This window comes from Malaclemys terrapin, chromosome 8 (genome assembly GCF_027887155.1).
Source record: "Malaclemys terrapin pileata isolate rMalTer1 chromosome 8, rMalTer1.hap1, whole genome shotgun sequence".
NCBI lineage: Eukaryota > Metazoa > Chordata > Testudines > Emydidae > Malaclemys > Malaclemys terrapin.
The window spans coordinates 98851827-98871323 of record NC_071512.1 but is presented as its reverse complement, the minus strand read 5'-3'; the positions used below and the strand labels follow the sequence as shown (position 1 = coordinate 98871323).

Below are 19497 nucleotides of genomic sequence, written 5' to 3'. Positions count from 1 at the left end.
TTCCGGCGAGAGAAATTGCACTTTTTCAATTGTTATATATCTTGATAATTTTATACCCCTATTATGATAAATAAACACATAAATTTTATTTCTTTTACAGATAATATCATGGCTGAACCCAAGAAAAAATGTAGACAATATAGTATTGAATATTTGAACTATGGCTTTATTCAGTCGCCTACAAACAATACATTACCGATGTGCCTGATTTGCCAAAAAGTTTGATCAAATGAAGCTATGAAGCCTTCAAGACTACAAGAACATTTGATGATGTTGATGAACATGCTGATAAGAAAGATAAGGATTTATCTTATTTTCAAGCACTTAAAGAAAATTTTTTGAGACAGCCGACATTGGCAAAACTCTTTTCAATAGCATCCAAAGAAGATGACGATGGGTTGTGTGCTTCTTACAACATTTCGTTACTGATTGCTAAATTGGGAAAACCGCATACTATTGGTGAAGAACTAATTCTACCGGCTATAAGTGAGTTAATACGCACTATGCTACACAAGCCAGCGTCTGATATTACCAAGAAAATTTCTTTGAGCAATAATACAGTGCAAAGAATTGATGAAATGGCTCAAGATGATGAAGACTCATTATGTGAGTATTTAAAAACATCCCAGTTCTCCATACAGCTTGATGAGTCAACTTTGCCAGGAAATGAAGCCTTACTTTTAGCATACATGCGATTCATAAAAGAAGAAAAAATTTGCCAAGAATTATTATTTGCTAAAAATTTGCAAACTGATACTAAAGGAGAATCGATATTTCATGCATTGGAAGAGTTTTTTAAAGAAAAAGAGATCCCCCTGAGTAATATCTTGTCAGTTGCTACTGATGGTGCTCCAGCGATGATAGGGCGCTACAGGGGTTTTCTTGCATATTTAAAAAAAAGCGGTTCCGAATGTATTCGCTGTACACTGTGTCATTCATTGTCAATATTTAGTTGCCAAAAATCTGAGTGAACGCCTACATAGGTCATTACATTATGTCATTAAAGCAATCAACAAAATCAGAAGCAATTCATTGAATGACATATTGTTTGGACAACTTTGTATTGAAAACGATGAAGAATTCAATCGCTTGCTGCTTCATACAGAAGTTCGTTGGCTATCAAAAGGTGCCTGTTTGGATCGGTTTTATAAACTCTTTGACTCAGTGCTAGAGTTCCTAGAAAACAAAGATGATGCTTTACGAGCCAACTTGATTGATTCCAAAAATGACATAGGTTATTTGATAGACTTGTTTAATAAATTTAATGAAACAAATTTACAGCTCCAAGGCGATGAGCTGAATTTAATCAAAACAAAAACTGTTATTTCTGCATTTGTGGCAAAACTTCTTCTGTACAAACGAAATTTAGGACGAGGAGAATTCAGCCAGTTTCCAAATTTATCAACAGTAGAAAAACGTGATGAAGACTTGCTTACCTATTGTCAGCACTTGGAGGCTCTCCATTCTGACTTCAATCAACAATTTGAAGATATTCTTAAAATGAACATACCCGATTGGGTTTTGGACCCTTTTTCAAGTACAAACACAGAAGAATCTCCAAAATTACAAGAAGAACTGATAGAAGTAACAACAAATGAGGAATTAAAATTTAAATTCAAAGACAGCTACCAACAGTTCTGGCTGCAAAAGCAGATACCTACACTTTATCCTGGATTATGGGCTATAGTACAAAAGTTTTTAATTGCATTTCCTTCATCATATTTAGTGGAACGTGGGTTCGGTGCGGTCACAAATCTGTTAACTAAAAAAAGAAACCGACTGCAAATAGCTAATCGCGATGATTTAAGAATGCTGCTGACAAAAATATAGCCGAACATTAATAAATTGATAGCAGCGCACCAGGTTCATCCTTCTCATTAGGATTATTTGTAATGTTATTCGTAATTTTTATTTTAATATTATCCTTCGTTATCTTAATTTTCTGTGTGTAATGCGAATGTTACTATGGTTGATTTTAATAAATAATTTTATAATTTCAAGCTTCAAGGTGTCTTATTTACAACAACATCTTTCTTTACTATATTGTAGGACATAGGTAGAAATATAGATACATAAAAGAATGCTAATTTGTCACTGCATCTTTCTGTTTGTTCGCTTAAAGAAGGTAGATTTCCAGAGGGGCGCTGAGTAATTTTTTTTCTGAAAGGGGGGCGGTAGACCAAATAAGTTTGGGAACCTCTGGTCTAATTGAATAGCTGGGTATACCAGGTTGATGACCAGTTATTTTCATCCTTGTTGTCTCTGAAGTGTAGCGCACCTAAACAGTATCACAGCAAGGACATTTGCTTACAATATTTAACATGGTATATTTGCTTATTAAAAAGAGCTGGATTTAATTTTTTTCAACTTCAATGGTTCTTCCATTTGATAGTGTTGAAATGATATAGCCACTTAATAATATAAAAACAAATAGAAACATTCTAGAGCAGCGGTTCTCAAACTGGGGGTCAGGATCCCAGAGTGGGTTGTGACCCCGTTTTAATGGGGTTGCCAAGGCTGGTGTTAGACTTGCTGGGACCCGGGGCCAGAGCCTGGGGCTGAAGCCTTTGTGCTTGTGCTTTGGCCCCCTGCACCCTGGGCGGTGGGGCTTTTGCTTTGTCCCCCGGGGCAGTGGGGCTCAGGCAGGCCCAGGCTTCAGTCCCCCCTCCTGGGGTCATGTAGTAATTTTTGTTGTCAGAAAGGGGTTGTGGTGCAATGAAGTTTGAGAAAGCCTTTCTAGAGCTACCCCACCAAAAGTGTATGTCTTTGTATGTATGTGGCAAAGTGGGAAAGTGAGTTACAACATCCCAAGACTAAAAAACTTGAGAATATTTCATGTTTATAAAACAGAAATCGTACGTCATTCTAGAACTACATCCACATTCCTTGTTCATGTTCCAGTTTGACTTTTTTTAAAACTCCATTTCTTTCTCCAGTGTGAAGTGTATTAGCACACTTTAGAATGCAGATTAACAGTGGTATAATTCCTACTTCCTTTGAGGGCTTGAGATGCAAAATTTTCTATTTGTTTCAGGAGAGTAGAGTGAAAATTTCAGCCTTCATTACCCCCCTACCATCACCTGAATTGCGAATGACACTAAAAACACACTGGAAAATAAAAACTCAGCACTAAACAGCTTAACAAACTCTTGAGGCAATACTGTTGCTCCCGAAGAGCTCAGCAGACGTTTACTGATTAAAGTCTGGTTTTATCTATGGGATCTTAAGCTCCTTTTTTATGCTCCTAGATGGATGAATCTATTTGTGTGGAAATTTGCAATTCTCTTACATAAAAAATACCAAACCCAAATGCCCCCAAGAGTACATCTCTGCAGCCAGAAACATCCAGTCAATCGCAGTGCAGATTTCCAGAACATCTGCTTTACAAACCTAATTATCCCTGATTGCACAGATGCAAAAGTCTTATGAAATATTAGCACCTGAGACTGAAAGCTGATTCCAGCCTTTTTCAAAAATTTAACAAACACACATATGTCTATCAGCTATGGGTCTGCTCCAACTCCTATTGGATAGATTTCTATTGATTTCAGCACGATTTAGGTTGAGCCCTAAATCAGAGCTACATAAGCAGCTACATTATCCCAATCACAACCAACGGGTCTTCACACTCTGCTTTTGACACAGAGCAGAATCACTGATGGTCAGCCTCAGCTTCCATGGCCCTCCAAGCACGCTCCATGCCTCTTAATTGCCAGGCTGGAAATTCTGCACCAATGGTATTGCCTACCTTCACTGCTGCTACCACCCAGAGTAGCATGGGCAGCTTCTCTGGGATCACATAGTCCCAGTGGATGCAGTAGTTCAACCAATCCATTGGGTTTCCTATCTGCAGTAGAAATAAATCCAAGCCATTAAATTTGGATGGGTACCTCTCCAAAACCACAGGTGTTTGGATATGGGGTACTGACTTGGGCCCCAATCTGCAGAATTCCACAAGGTGAAGGGGTTCTGCATAGATTCAGCTGAAAGTGGCCCTTCTACTTTACAGAGTCTTTATTTAAAATAAAATAAATCTCCACATTCTACAGTGACGGCCCCAAACACCCTAACTTACAATAGTGCTACAGAACTGACTGGCATCCAGTGCTGTAGGATAGTAGAATATTTCTAAATTGGTTTTATTTTTTACAAACGTGACTGAGAAATTACTTGCCAGCAAAGCACGTCGTCCTGTTCCTAAACCATTTAAAAACTGGTACCCAAGAACCCAAAAAAAAATGTGTTATTTTTTCTTCATGTGAAGACACATCATTTTCTCTGTCTCTCATGGTTCCTCTTTTGGCTCATTCTTCTTGTGCGTGTGGCAAACTGCCAATTACTCCCCATGGGCTAGCAGTGTGGGTCACCTACAAGTTAATTGATGCCACAAAACTTCCCTCTGGGACACCATCTGGGCTGAATTTAATGTTTTCAATGGCTTCTGAAGCGCCTTCCTCTAATACTGAAAACCACTTGTCTGGACCTAATACTAATTTGTTGATTTCTTGTTGTTGTTCACAGCTTATAAGAAAATACTAATACTACTTAGTTCTTGTAGAGCCCTTTTCATACACAGACTGCAAAACACTTTACAAAGATGAGCAAGCATTATTACCCGCCTTTTACAAAAGATGCAGAGAGGTGAAATGACTTGCTCAAGGCAAATCCAGGAATAGATGCCAACATTTTCAAAAATGGGTGTTTCAAATTAGGCATCTAATCTCAGCTATAGGTTCCTGAATAGATGACCTGATTTTCAAATGTGCTAAGTATTCAGCAGCTCCAACTGACTTCAACAGGCCACTTTTTTATTTTGAAAAAATCAAAGCACTTATTTAATAGCCTACATATGGTTTTAGGGGCCTGGTTGTCCTACCACCTGATATGCAGTAAGTTAAATGCTTTTGTTTTCCTACCCAGTTCTTATTCCAACAGTAAATGCTCACTGGGGCAGGGCTTTCCTGCACTCTTCAATAGGTTGTGCACTGTGCAAGCAGACTCCATAAGGAATAACAGCGAAGAACGAAGCAAAACCCCCGTTTGGCCCAAACATACATTCATGCCCCACACTGAGGCTGTATCAGGCTGCATGGGCAAACCACCCTTTTCTACGACTGTCAAGTCTCAGAAGGAAGGAAGCCAGGAAGTACAGCCCACATGGAAACATGCATATCAAAGAACTACAATTACTGCACAGGGTAAGGAACCGCTTTTTGTTCATCGAGTAGCATCCCTATGGTTGCTCCACTTCAGGTGACTCCTAAGCAGTATCCCTCTAAGAAGGGGGAGTTTCAGAATCAAATCTAGAACTGAGGAAAGAACTGCACTGCCAACTGCCACATCAGATCTAGAGGCTTCGACTAGGGCATAGTGTCTGGAGAAGTATGTGCCGAGGACCATGTAGCAGCTCTGCAAATCTCAGATACGGGGACGTTTTTCAGTAAAACATAGATGTAGCCCTGTGACTTCATAGAATGAGTTGATAGCACCAACCACACTGTCAATCATTTAATAAATATTAAAATAATATTAATGTCTCCGAAAGAAAACATCTCCTTTACAGCAATTTGATAGCAAGGCCCCAGCTAATGGCCCTCAGGGTTATTCTAATCTAAACCTCTTATAAATCCTATTCTCTAGTAGATTCTTGAGCTCTACTGTTAAATTCACTCGTTGCATTAGCTCTGGAAGGTTAGACTAACTACCAGGTTCTGACTCAGAACTATAAAAGCCAGGTAATCTGGAACAAAGAATTAAATTTTATCATTAGCCCCAAAGATGCCTTTGAGAAGGCAGCATGCTTGAGTGGACTGGACACTTGGATTTAGGACATCTGAATTCTGCTCCTGGTTCTGCCCCTGATTTACTGTATGCCCTTGACCATACACTAGCTCTCTGTGCCATAGTTTCTTTCCTCACCTGTATAATAGGACTAATGCTACTCACTCACCTTACTGAAGAGCACTATGGAGGTGCTAAGTTATTTCAATATATAGCAAACTAAATTCAAGCCTCATACGTGCATCACCATCATGACTCTTCAGATTCAAACCTCTGAAGAGATATGAAGATTCACCTTCTGTTTGGAGGCAAAGGTAACAGGTAATAGAACAGAGCGCAGGTCTGCTGGACCCATCATCTGCTCATTCCACCACAGTCTCTTTATTGAGGTAGCATTAAAATGGAGTTTTAACCCCCACTCTGAATTTCCTGGCTTCCTTTTATTTAAAGCCTGACTCCTGACATTATTTTAACATTAGTTTTTTTGTAAGTAGTTCACAGAATTATTGTAACACATTAATTAGACTTTACAAGTTATCTTTTGTATTTCAGCAAGAATTTTCACAGAGTAGAAAAATTTGCATGAATTATATCAAAAGGCTCATACCCCCATCTTGCAGTAATCTAAATATTAATTATTTTAGCAGGAAAAGGCATTTTAGAAAAAATTAGGCTCCGCATTTCTAACACTTCCTAACCATGTAGCATAAAAGTATGCAGCTTCCCTTTGGCTAGAACCAGATGTTTGTGCTAGAGGAGAGTTACATAGGAATAGACAAATTGCTTTAGACTAGGGACACTGCAACACTGCAGTAAAACAAGAAGCAATACTCCAAAACTCAAACGAAATACACACATTTTTCTGGGGGCTTGGGAAAAAAAAATATAGGGATCAGAAACCTCTTACGAGATGTGTAATGATTCAGAAGGGTGGAGCTCAGCATGGACACTATGGGCTTCAAGTTCATCTTTACAAATTCCGAGGAGATGTGAGGAGTGTGGTGAGCAAGAGAGCTACCAGCAAGGCCAGAAAGTGCAGTAGATAGTACAGGGAGCGAGAGACGTTCATGCCAAACTAGTATCCCCTCAATAATGTATGTCCCATTCCTAACGCCCCACTGCCAATGCTTCTGCACCTTCCACATAGCAAACTTCTCAACTCGACCTCTCCTTAGATGCCAAAATCCATCTGCGTCTCCAACTTACAATTTCCCCTACAACCCTCTCAAACCTGCTCCCTCCCTGTGACAACAGCAGCAAATGTATCTGAGCTTTGGGTTTCAAAAATCCAAAATCAGGATGAGAAACATCAGAAAGAGCCACTACAAGTAGGTTAGGTCTAAAACACAAGAGCACTATCTATTTTTTAAAAATCCATCACCAAGAAATTAGCCAAAACACAAGGCAGGGAGAAAGGGGTAGAAAACACTCAGGGCTAGTCTACACTGGCAACTCAGCACTTTAATGAGGTTGGTGTGGTTGCAGGCAGCTCTAAAAAAAACCCACCTCAACGAGAGGCGTAGCTATCAGGGTTGTAGCTACCACGGGCAGTGCAGGTGCAGCTGCAGCTGGCCTGGGGCTCCTCCAGGCAAGTGGGGGAGCAGGGGGACTCGGGGCTCCTCCTGGCAGATGCAGGGGGCGGGCTTGGGGCTTCGGTCAGCCAAGGGCTCCTCTGGCCAAGGGGAGAGTGCTCGGGCCTCCTGCCAACCTGGGGCTCCTACGGCCGGGGGGGAGTAGGGGGACACTCAGGGCTCCTCTGGCCAAGGGGAGGGGGAGCTCGTTACTCCGGCCACAGGAGGGCAGGGAGTCTTGGGGCTCCAGCTCGGGGGAAGGGGGGAGTGTTGCGGGTGGAAGGGGCGGAGCTGGGGGCTAGCCTCCCCAAAGGGGGGCTCCACCCATGGGTGGAAGGGGCAGAGCTGGGGGCTAGCCTCCCCAAAGGGGGGGCTCCACCTGCCACCCATGCTTAAAGTGCAGTTATGACCAGAAAAGCAACTGAGCAAAAAAGCTATCTTCCTACTTAACCACCTGCATATGTCTGGTGACTTTACTACTTTTGTCTCCTGTTAGCACTGCAGAGACACCATAACTTAGCAAGAAGGAGATCTGTTCTCATTACTCCTGATAAACTCTCTTGTCCCAATTCCTCTCCATCATTGGCATTTACACTCTTCAAACACTGTAGATGATTACTATGTTCCCATTTAGTTGTCATTGTGAAAGTGAAATGAATTATATTAAAGAAATAGAATGAATTAAAGAATGCTGTATGTACCTTTAAGTAGAAATGAGAAATGCTGCAAGCCAGGGGGGCAGGAAAGCAGACATTAACTGCTTAATGAATTGCCCCACTTAAGGGCAATTGGTGAAGCATTAGCCTTAGATTGATAAGAGTTAATAAGGAAGCAGGATATGCATATTGTGCCCTATGCAAATTTTACAATTTTGCTCTCTCTGTCCTTTTGTTTAGTTCGCACCCTTTTATCTGTATAAATAAGACTGTTTGAATCTTGCATGGGGGCTCACATTATCTGAATATATTAGCAGAGCGCTGTGCTAATAAAACAGAGTGGTCTGACAAACTATGAGTCCTGAGTCTAACTTTGACATCACTTAGCTAAGCTACACCTATCTATTCAGTTCTTCATCTTTCCTCACAGGTCAATACCTCCAGCCTCATCATTTTTGTTGCTCTGTTCTGAAATACATTTGCCTTCATAATGCGAGAAGCGCTTGTAGTCCTTAATGCGGGATGGACCCTTTAATATTTTAAATTAAAAATATCTAAAGTTAATAAAATAGTTTAATGTGTCTGGCTGTAAGAACACTAAAATGGCACCATACTATGTACCTCATAGTACCTCATCACAGCGAAGCCAAAGAGGCACTTAAGAAAGCCTCTGCAAATATGTTGGATTTTAGGTATTTTAAATTAAACTGAATCTTACATACACAAATACACACTCACCTATTAGTATTTTGTATCCTTATAACTCTTCCAGATAAATAACCTCACATGACAACACTCTACAAAACCACATGACCCACTCATAATCCAATTAGTCTGGGGGTTAAATCCAGCTCACATAAGGCCAAATTCTGCAGCCTGCTCACATAAATGTTCCAGGGACTCAAAGTTGCCTTCATCAACTGCAGCAGGACATGTGACTGGTTAAAGGTTAAAAAAAATACAGATGATCTTCAGTTACCATTTTCCTTTTTTTAAAGAGAGACAGAGTTCACAATTCATCCTTTATTTAAAACCCCTAAAATCAATGGAGTCATCCCACAGAGGAATTTGACCCTACAACTTGTGAAACTGCTATACGGCCATGTTCCAGGTCTGACCTAACCCCTTTTAAAAATTGGGATTGGGTAATCTTCCATATCCAGTAACTAAAGAGGCATCACCATTCCATCCCTTGATTTCCATTTAGTCACACAGTCATTCTACATCAAATCCATGACAGAAGGGACAACTCTGATTGCTACCTGTCACGTTCTGCGGTGCAATCCAGATCAGTGAGGGGCTGTATCACCACCTGCCCCGCAACGTTGGCTACTGTAGGTCCCACCTGAGCAGATTACAAACAGCCTGCCAGCATGCAGGTAACACCCTGTCTGTGTATAGCTGCAGCCCTGGTCCAGCAGTTCTGAACCCAGCAACACCCCAGTCACACTCTGGCTTCCACCAGCCTGGGTTGTTACTTGCAGGGTGAAGCAACATACTCCCAGTCCTGAATTTTCCCAAAGTGTGTGTTCTGCGCTGTCCGGCCCTCTCCTAGACATTCAGATATTAAGATCTATTACCACTGTAAAGAGTCAATATTCAACAATTTTCTACTTTAACTGGAGTTACCAGACAGTTCGGTTTAAAAACAACTGGATGGGTTTAAGGACAAGACAAATGTATTAACAAAAGAAAATGAATTTAAGGGAATTCAAGTATGAGAGATAAAGATCAAAACTGTCACAAGCAAATAACAGTGAAAACACATCTAAAAGTCTTAGACTTACTCTAGCAAATTTTGATTCAAGGCTTTGTTTAAAATGGCCTGTTTCACCCCCAGTCTTCTAGCAAGATGGTGATTGACAATTCTTTGGTCAGCATCTCTCCCAAAGGCCCAAAGATGCTGGTGCCTGAGGCCTGGTCTACGCTATAGAGTTACGTCGACACAAGGCAGCTTATGTCGACCGAACTAGGGAAGTCTCTACACTTAAATTTCACTCCTGACGACATAAATGCCCCACTACGCCGACTTAATAACTCCACCTCCACGAGTGGTGCAGAGTCAAGGTCAACATAGTTAGGTCAACCCTGTGTTGCTTATGTTGACTGTTACTAGCTTTCAGGACCCATTCCACAATGCCCCACACTGACACTACAATCAATACAAGTGCTCTTGGGGAGGACAAGCACTGCTAAGACAAAGAGCAAACAAGTGATGTAATTACTGCACCGCTTGCCCTTAGGTCGATTTGATTTTGTAGTGTAGCCATGGCCTTTGTCTTCTTAGGGGAAAGAGACACAGTTTACGGGTTTTCTGCCTCTTTCTTTTACAATCCAGTGAATCTTTGAAGAGGATTCTTCCGATGACTACCCCTCAAAGCAAATAAATTTGTTAGTCTCTAAGGTGCCACAAGTACTCCTGTTCTTCTTGTGGATACAGACTAACACGGCTGCTACTCTGAAACCTCAAAGCAAAGTTTATTTAAACAGTGAGGCAGACAATACAGAGCCTGGTGTTGACATGCAAATTTGCTGTCTCCTGCTATCTCCACCCCCTGGCGTCTTGAGGCCCTACTTACATGTAAATTGAGGTAAACACACATTCCTTTGTTTAGGATAGATCTGTTCAACAATTTTTGCCTAGGCATGGCTGTATGATTTTGAACAACACACAGGGGATTTCACAACTTTATAAATAATGTTGCTACATACATTTTCACCATGATGTTATTGACCAGCAAGATATTAAGTTTTCATATGATACCTCACATGGCATATTTTGTACAAAGATTATTACAATAATGTGTAGGGTGCGAATACAGGGATGCTTTCAGACACACAACTCCCAATCGAAAAGAAAGAAATTCAGCGGAAAGAAAGCCCAGAGGAAACCTCTGTGAAGCAAGGTGCTCAGACTCTTTCTTTGGAATCTCAAATTCCTTGGAAAAGTCAACGGTAGACTCACCAGGCAGTAGAGCAGCAGAAAACAGAAAGAGCGTCAGTCTGTGCACAAAGAAGGCTTCTAGGAAGAAGCACATTGAGTACTGCCACTCCGTCAACTCCCTATTTTCTCACAAGCAGAGAGTAAAATTGTCATCTTCTCATAGAACTATTAAAAAAAACTGAAACATTTTGTAACAGAGCATTTCAATGGCAACATCCATAAGGAGCAGTTTATTTTACAAGCTGATAATTTACATACTAGCCACAAGGGTTAGCCTGTTTCTCCTAGAAGTGAAGATAAATACAATAAGAAATCCGTTAACACATGCATATCACATACTTCTGAGAAAGTTCTGAGCAAACTGAATATAGGGACTGAGAATGGAATGGTCTGCCTCAGCATTTGCTACTACAGGGCTATATGCATTTTCCTTTTCCCTGTCCATCACTGCTTTAGTAGTTAACTGGAAAATTCAAGTTCTTGGAATGTGTAAATTCAGAATACTGTTTTTAATATCTTATTGTACCTTCAGTAGCAACAAAAGGAGTGTGTTAATCTAGAAACAAAAGCACACTGAATATACTCTGGGTATGTATATTATGTATCCCTTAAAATAGTAATAGTTGTGTGTACCTGTGTTTTATATTATAAACACACACATATTTCCTTTTAACATTATTTTAAAGAAATCAATGTTCAGCAATAAGTAAATACAAGCTAGCAAAAATAAACGTGTGAAAAATGTAATTTAAATGGTGGCTCTCGAGACCACTTAAATGAAATCCACTGCAAATTCCATATTTTAATTAAATGATCAGTCCATATGGGAAATTTCTATAATACACCCAGCTAATCCATGTTCATATGCCACTCTGACCCTAAATGTTAACAAAGGGGTCCTTGGTACATATGTAAGGAATTATACTATACTGTAGAGTGCAAACAGGATCCCAGTCACATGCCATAAAACGCATTTTTTCAAAAAACTCTAAAAGCTACAGAAGTAAAACTCTAAGTAAAACATAATTAAACATCTAACTGTTCTGACATGGCACAATACAACCAAATCAGATCTTCATCAAAAAAATATTATTTTTACATTCCTTGTCTTTTCTGATACAATATTTCATGGTAGGGCTGGGCGTGGGGAGGTCCTGATCCTTACTCATTCTTGCTATTTAAGAAATCTCACTGATTCTAATGGGACTATTCAGAGGATAAAGTACTATTCATTTTGAGTTGGGATAAAAGAATCAGAACATTAGGAATCCATTCAGGCCATGACCACACAACCTTTATACAAACAAAACTCCCATTGAATTCAGTGGAAGTTTTGCCTAGGAAAGGACTGTAGGATGAGACTGTAAATGTTAAATTGATTAAAAACTGTTAGGATGTTAATAGTAAGAAAGAGAGTGAAAAATGCAGGACTGTAACTTATTCCCTAGACTCTGCTGCCCTTCATCAGCTGCTCAATGTTATGTTCTTGTGGTTTATGAAGTCTTCAGAGCTCATCCAGTGAATTACAACAAAGTGTGCATTCAATGGCTATTATCCTATACAGTATATAATTCTCAAGACATGCCTTCGGTATTTCAGGTTAGCTGCTACGGCAAAACCTGCAGTGCTGTTTTGTCTCTTGTAGCTACAATGAACTTAATTCCATATTTTGTTGCTTTCATGGACATTTCTTCCATACTTAGGTTGAGAGAAGTGCTGCTACCCAGAACTTACACGGCAACACAAGGGAAAAGCATGTGTACTGATAGCATAACAAACGTGCAACTGTCTGGGACTTTGGCATATTGACAACCATAACCCCAAGGCCAACTGAGACTTCACAGGAACAGAGGAGGTAGAAGTCCAAGCTGCCCTGCTCCAAAAGCATAAACCCTCTCTTCTCCCACTTGCACTACTATATTCTGTTAGCAGCACAGGGAATTGATGTCACAGAACTGAATAGTTCTGATTCTATCCAATAGTAAGCAGTTGTGCACATGCACACTAGCTAGTTCACTATATTTTTCTCAGGAATCCTTGTATATACATACTTCAATTCAACTTCTTTCAAGCTCTGTCCTATGAGCAATTAAAAAAAACCCACCAAGAACTAAACCTGAACAATGAATTCTCCTTAGGGTTTTCCCACATACACAGGATTTGTCAAAACAAGGATATAAAAGTAGGAGGAAAGAGTAGAACCATAAAAAGTCACTGTTTAATGTCTGGAGGAGGAAGATTTTGCAACCTATAGCTCTCTGCCTCGTCAATGCACTTAGAATCTTTCAGGATGAATCATCTCCGGAACAAGATTTTGTAAGTAAAGAGTTTAATAATCCCCAATCGCTAAGCGATTCACTATGACGGTGCAATAATAAACCACGTTGCCTTTATAAATTTAGCCTGTCAGGACAGTTCCCCAGAAGACCTTCACAGGTCCCGTCTAACCTACGCAAGGGCACAAGGGAGGGTCTTGAAGGAGGTGGGAGGAGGATGACCTTAGGCTAGGGTAACTAGTAGTCCCTTCCTAGACTTTTCTATAGGCAGCTTATGCCGTGTGACTTTATCTGGTGTTCCCCAGCAGCCAATCCGAAATGGGGCGGGCAAAAGCGACCGCTTCGTTTTACAATAGTTTTCCTCTGGGCCAGGTTTTGCAGCAGGAAAGCGGCAGGGCCGGACCGGCTACTGTTACCCAAGGGACATGGATTAACGCAACTATAATTCGCCCCCAACACACACACGCGCGCTGTACTGCTCTCACCTAGGCTAAAAGCTAAACCCGCCCCTTCCTGCAAGAGGGATAAGCCTCCCTCTAAGCAGCTGGCGCTGTGATTCAGGCCGTGGGGAAACGCATGCGGAGAGGAGCGGCAGGGCTGGGAGACGTCTGTCCAGCCGGTGCCCAGGGGTCCCCCCATGTGCCAGCTCCCCTGAGTCTCCGGGCAGGGCTGCTTTCTAGCCCCTCCTCCCCCCACACACACGCCTCCTTTCCAAACACAGGGACACACAAGCGCCGCCGGGTGCCCCCGTGCAATGAATGGCGCTCCGGCAGCCTGCAAGAGACCGCCCAGGCAGGCGGGCCCGGCAGACCCCAGCTCTCCGGGCGGGCCCGGCAAAGACCCGAGCTTGCCCCAGCTCGCCTCTGCACCACGCGCCGCCCAGCAGAGCCGGCCCCCCTCCCCGGGCCGCCTGCCGCACGCCTGCCCGGCGAACCGGGAGCGCGGCTCGGCTCCGGTACTCACGGCAATCCGACTCGTCGCTGTTGTCCGAGCAATCGTCATCCTCGTCGCATTTCCAGATGGCGGGGATGCACCGCTCGTTCCGGCACTGGAACTGGTCCTCCTCGCACTCCTTTGCGGCGCCTGCGGGGAGCAGAGGCAGAGCCGCGTGGGCTAGAGCGCGGTTCCCGTCCGTGCCCACCCCAGCCCCGGGCATGCTTTGCAGGCCGCATCCTCTCGGCTCGGGGATCCAGGCCACGCTCCCGCCATGGAGTCTAACTCGCTGCACACACAATGCTTCCCTAGAGAGGGACACTGCATTGGGGGAGGCATGTGTTTAACAACCAAGGGACAATGCACTTCTCCTGCAAGTAGGTTACAGTAATCCCCTTCTCCCTGGCTAAATAGAGCCCCCGTTTGGAAAGATGCATTGTGCACACATCAAGCATCTGGTTCACCCACTGTGGGAAATAACCCGGCATTGTTTTAAAGGCAAAAGGAGGTTGGAGGGAAGGGTAAGCAAATGCCAAAGTAAAAGCAGCAACGGCTTAGCGGATAGTCGTTGTCAGTGCAAAAAGCAGATCGCATGTTGAGGGACCATTGTCAGCTTCTCCGTTGGTTGCTTTATCTAAATATTTCCCCCCCCCCCCCCCCCAATGGAAACTACCCCAAACTGAAGTTGAGAAGGGGATCTGCTCCTTTGCAGAGAGAGAGAGCGGGGCTCCTGGGTTTGGTTTACAGGTGACCAGACAAATCTTCCCTGATGAATTTCCTGCTGCTACCGGTCGGCTAGCATCTGTGATAGCCTTCCCATTCAAACAAGGTGTCAGCCCTTCCCCCAGTATATAAGGTGACCAGATGTCCCGATTTTATAGGGACAGTCCCGATTTTGGGGTCTTTTTCTTATATAGGCTCCTAGTACCCCCCACCCCCTGTCCCGAGTTTTCACACTTGCTGTCTGGTCACCCTACCAGTATATCCCTGATCAAAGTTATGGGAACCCCTGCAAACTGGCTTCCCATTCACTGCACACCCTCTGTGCAGCACGGCCAGGAATCCCACACACAGTGCATGCAACCAGTAGTCCAAAGGGAGAGCGAGAGACCCAGGCAAACGCCTGGCTTGCACTTGCTCGGGTCCTAGTGATGCTGCGTGGTTCTCCCCCTACACACGCGCGCGCACAGAGGACACGGAGATCCCGGACCCACCTTTGCCCGTGTGCAGCTTGATCAGCAGCAGATGCAAGAGCAGCAGCCGGGTTAGTCCTGGGCGGCCCATTGCGCTCTCTCCTTCCGTGTGATAATGCCTCGCGTGCTGATTGCATGCAGCCGGGCTCACTGCCTTCGCTAACGGAGTGTTTACTGGCGGCGGCTGCCCTGCCGCTTCCTCCAGCGTGTGTGCATTGTAACCCGAGTCTGTGACGTTCCTCGCTGGGCGGGCTCTGTCTGTGCACTCCAGACCTGTGCATGCCCAATGGGTGCACTGAGGGAGACCAGGTGCCACGTGGGGATGGGCAATACTGAGAGAAAGAGCTGGGGCAATGCTGCCACACAAGGGACTGTTTCTTTCCCCCATTTTTTCTGAAGCGTGGATGGTTTTGCTTTGCTAGCCTCATCCCATTCCTGGAAAAGCAAACGCATTGTTGAGCTGAGCAGACGTAGAGGGGCAGGGTACCACACCACAGATCATGTTGGACCTACATTTTATATTACTCAGGCTGGCAGAGGGGCAAAGCAAATCTCCATTCCCAATGGCAGCTAAAAATAGTTTGCATTCCATCATTTCTTTAATTGGACAAGGCCTCAGTTTCCTCCTCTGTGACATTAAAAAATGGCATATTAAGCAACCAGCACATTGCAAAAGAAAATGCTGCAGCAATAAAAACAGACTATTTTCAAACCAACGAATTCTGTTTATTTGAGGGGAACAGAGGTGCAAGGCCAAAGTCTGTTCTCATTTCCACCATACAGCCCCACTGACCGGACTTGCACCAGTGTATCTGAGAGCAGAATTTAGCCCATATTATTTGATTACCTTTGGGATAATAATAAATACAATAACTATCACCTAGCTCAGAGGTAAGATAACAATATGTCTTAGTTCCTGGTATATAAAATAATAAACAAATATGGAGTGATCCCACTAAAGTCAATGGTGTTACACTGATTTTACAGTGGGTATAAATTAAATCAGACTCCTGTCCACAGTATTTTCTGTTTAAAAGCTACACACATACGGCCAAATTCTGCCCTAATTTAACAGCATTGCATGCTATAAATCAAAGTTGAATTTAGCCATTGCCCTTCAGAAAACAAACTGTGGGCAACATACTGATATTTGCCATCTTCTTTCCTATTTTAGAGACCTGAGACAATTTACACAATAAATTAAGTGTAATATTCCTATTAGTTTCTGCAATCTTGTATATAATACACTAAATGCAAATAACACATTTCTATTATATAGGGCCACATCCTCAGTTGATTGAAATCTGTAGATATGCTGATTCACTTTGAAGATCTGGCCCATGATCTTAATTTTATTAAGTAAATGAAACAAACACATGTTGTTTTAATGTCTTTAGGAAAATAGTAAATCAGTCACACACTGGGTGTTTTCTGCATTATTTTAGCTTTCTGGTAAAACAGGGATTTCATGACTATCCTACCCAGATAACCTTCTGCACTTTATTGTCTTTATAATTCGACTACAAGAAACTGTAAATATTTTAAAGTGGACGCAATTTCTTCAAAATTGTTTAAAAAAATCAGTCCAAGACTTAAGATCTTGATGGCTAACTGTTTTAACTCTGTTGTGAATTGTTAAAACTGTTACTATTCCCTGAAAAACGTCATTGACAATAAGAGTACTGAATGACCTTAAATCTAGTAGTGTGACTAGCACTGCAATGCTAATTTAGCACAATCAAGTATTTTATGATTACAGTAGAGCCCAGAGGCTGTAATCATGATCAGAGGGCCCTCTATATAGAGATGTAGACATGGTCCCTATGCCATAGAGTTTATAAACTTGTTTTCATTCTATTTGCTGATATAACAAAGTTGTAAAAGGTTTCCCATTCAGACCTCTTTTTTTTTTTATCCTTAAATGAGGACTAATCGTGCACTTCTCACTCAGGCAAAAGTTCCACTGACTTCAAATTGGGTCCATAATTAAAAATGCATTTGCTTCTTTAAACAGAAAATTTGCAAGCTAATAGTCAATGGAGTGACTAATGTGTTTGAATAACATGAAGAGGAAAATAGCTAATTGTTGAATTACTTCAGTGACAGCTTGCAATGTATTAACAATTATTCAACAAATATTTCTTAATTTTTAGAATGCAAATGTAGTGCACATTTGTGCTGGTGGGATTGCTGTGACAGATTATAATAAATACCTCATTTGCTTTGAGCTATTATAATCCATCAGTTCAAACCTCTCTTTTAAAAAATGTGTCAAAATACAGATTTACGATAGTTTTACAAATTCTGGTCTCATTCCTCTCTCTCTCGCTCTCTCTCTCTCAAAGTAGCGTACACCAGAGGTAACTCCAGTTAAGTCAGCAACCTACGCTGGTGAAGAAAAAGCATAAGTGAGAGGAGAAAAAGGCCCAGAAACTGATACATTTTACTTTCGTTTGTTTTTTTTAAAAAAACACAAGTTTGCTAAAATGGCTTCCTTTAAAAGAGAAAAAGAAAAATGCTGTCAACAGTTAATCCTCTACTCCAACAGTTAGCTTTGGTATCGCTTGGCCCATGGAATGCCCTGGGCCTCTCCCGGGCAGGCCCCAGCCATAGGGGCTACCTGTGCCATAATGCCATCTTGTGGACACCCAAAGTGTGTTGTGAGCAAGACATGAGAAGTCATTCTTCCGCTCTACTCTGCGCTGGTTAGGCCTCAAGTGGAGTATTGTGTCCAGTTCTGGGCACCGCATTTCAAGAAAGATATGGAGAAATTGGAGAGGGTCCAGAGAAGAGCAACAAGAATGATTAAAGGTCTAGAGAACATGACCTATGAAGGAAGGCTGAAAGAATTGGGTTTGTTTAGTTTAGAAAAGAGAAGACTGAGAAGGGACATGATAGCAGTCTTCAGGTATCTAAAAGGGTGTCATAAGGAGGTGGGAGAAAACTTGTTCATCTTAGCCTCTAAGGATAGAACAAGAAGCAATGGGCTTAAACTGCAGCAAGGGAGGTTTAGGTTGGACATTAGGAAAAAGTTCCTAACTGTCAGGGTGGTTAAATACTGGAATAAATTGCCTAGGGAGGTTGTGGAATCTCCATCTCTGGAGATAAATTTAAGAGTAGGTTAGATAAATGTCTATCAGGGATGGTCTAGACAGTATTTGGTCCTGCCATGAGGGCAGGGGACTGGACTCAATGACCTCTCGAGGTCCCTTCCAGTCAGGGCCGGCTTTCATCAAATTCGGCTGAATCGGGCCCCGCGCTAAGAGGGCCCCGCGCCACAGCTCTTCACCCTGCCCCCAGCTCACTTCCCCCTCCTTCCCTCCCCTGAACGCTCCGCCCCCTGCTCCTCCCCCTCCCCTGCTTTCGCGGGAAGTCTGAAAAGAAGCAGGGGCGGGCAGGCAGGCAGGCAGCACCAGGTAAGCTGGGGTGGCGGGGGGCACAAGAAGGGCTCCGGGGAGGCGCGGCGCGGCTCATTCCAGCCTCGGCCAAGCAGCTCACTCCGGCCCCGGTTCCGGCCGAGCACTCGCGGCTCCAGCCCGGCTCGGCTCCGGCCCGGCCCCCACGGCTTGGCTTGGGTCCGGCCCGGCCCAGCCCCCTCGGCTCGGGACCGTCTCGGCTTCGGCCCCCCGCCCCGGCCCCCGTGGCTCGGCTCGGGCCCAGCCCGGCTCTGGGCCAGACCCAAGCCCCACAACCCTGGCCGGAGCTCCGGCCAGAGCGCAGCCCGATTCCTGGGGGCAGGGCTTGCCTAGGATTTTCCCAGACATGTCCGGCTTTTTGGGGCTCAAATCCCCATCCGGGGGGAAATCCCAAAAAGCCGGACATGTCCAGGAAAATAGGGAGGGAGGGCTCGGCGGTGCTTGGCCGGGGCCTCTGGGGCTGGAGCCGGCGGTGTGGGGCTGGGCCGGGGCCAGCGGTGCTCGGCAGGAGCCGGGGGTGCAGGGCCGGGGCCAGTGCGGTGCCGGGCCGGGGTCGCAGGGCCGGAGGCACGGTGCCGGGCCGGGAGCCGGGCTGGGCCGGGGGCGCGGTGCCGGGCCGGGAGCCGGGCGCACGATGCCGGGCCGGGGGCCAGGCCGGACCAGAACTGGGGGCGCGGGGCCGGGCCGGGCCGGGAGCCAGGGGCGCGGGGTTGGGCCAGGAGCCACG

The 19497-nt window shown here is 43.8% G+C and overlaps 1 protein-coding gene across 3 annotated transcripts in view; it reads right to left on the bottom strand.

Annotated features, from left to right (window-relative positions):
* Window positions 1-19497, bottom strand: part of LRP8 (LDL receptor related protein 8) — a 411845-nt gene that overhangs the window by 251134 nt on the left and 141214 nt on the right. Inside the window, exons 3-4 of one of the 3 annotated variants that reach the window (XM_054036542.1) lie at window positions 15376-15789; window positions 14192-14311 (exon numbers count right to left, since the gene is read on the bottom strand). The exons of 1 other annotated variant lie outside the window; for it this stretch is intronic. In XM_054036542.1, coding sequence (XP_053892517.1) covers window positions 14192-14311; window positions 15376-15742 — 487 coding nt within the window. In that variant the 5' untranslated portion in view covers window positions 15743-15789. The remainder of the gene's footprint in view (window positions 1-14191; window positions 14312-15375; window positions 15790-19497) is intronic. One more of the 3 variants, XM_054036543.1, reaches the window with a different exon arrangement.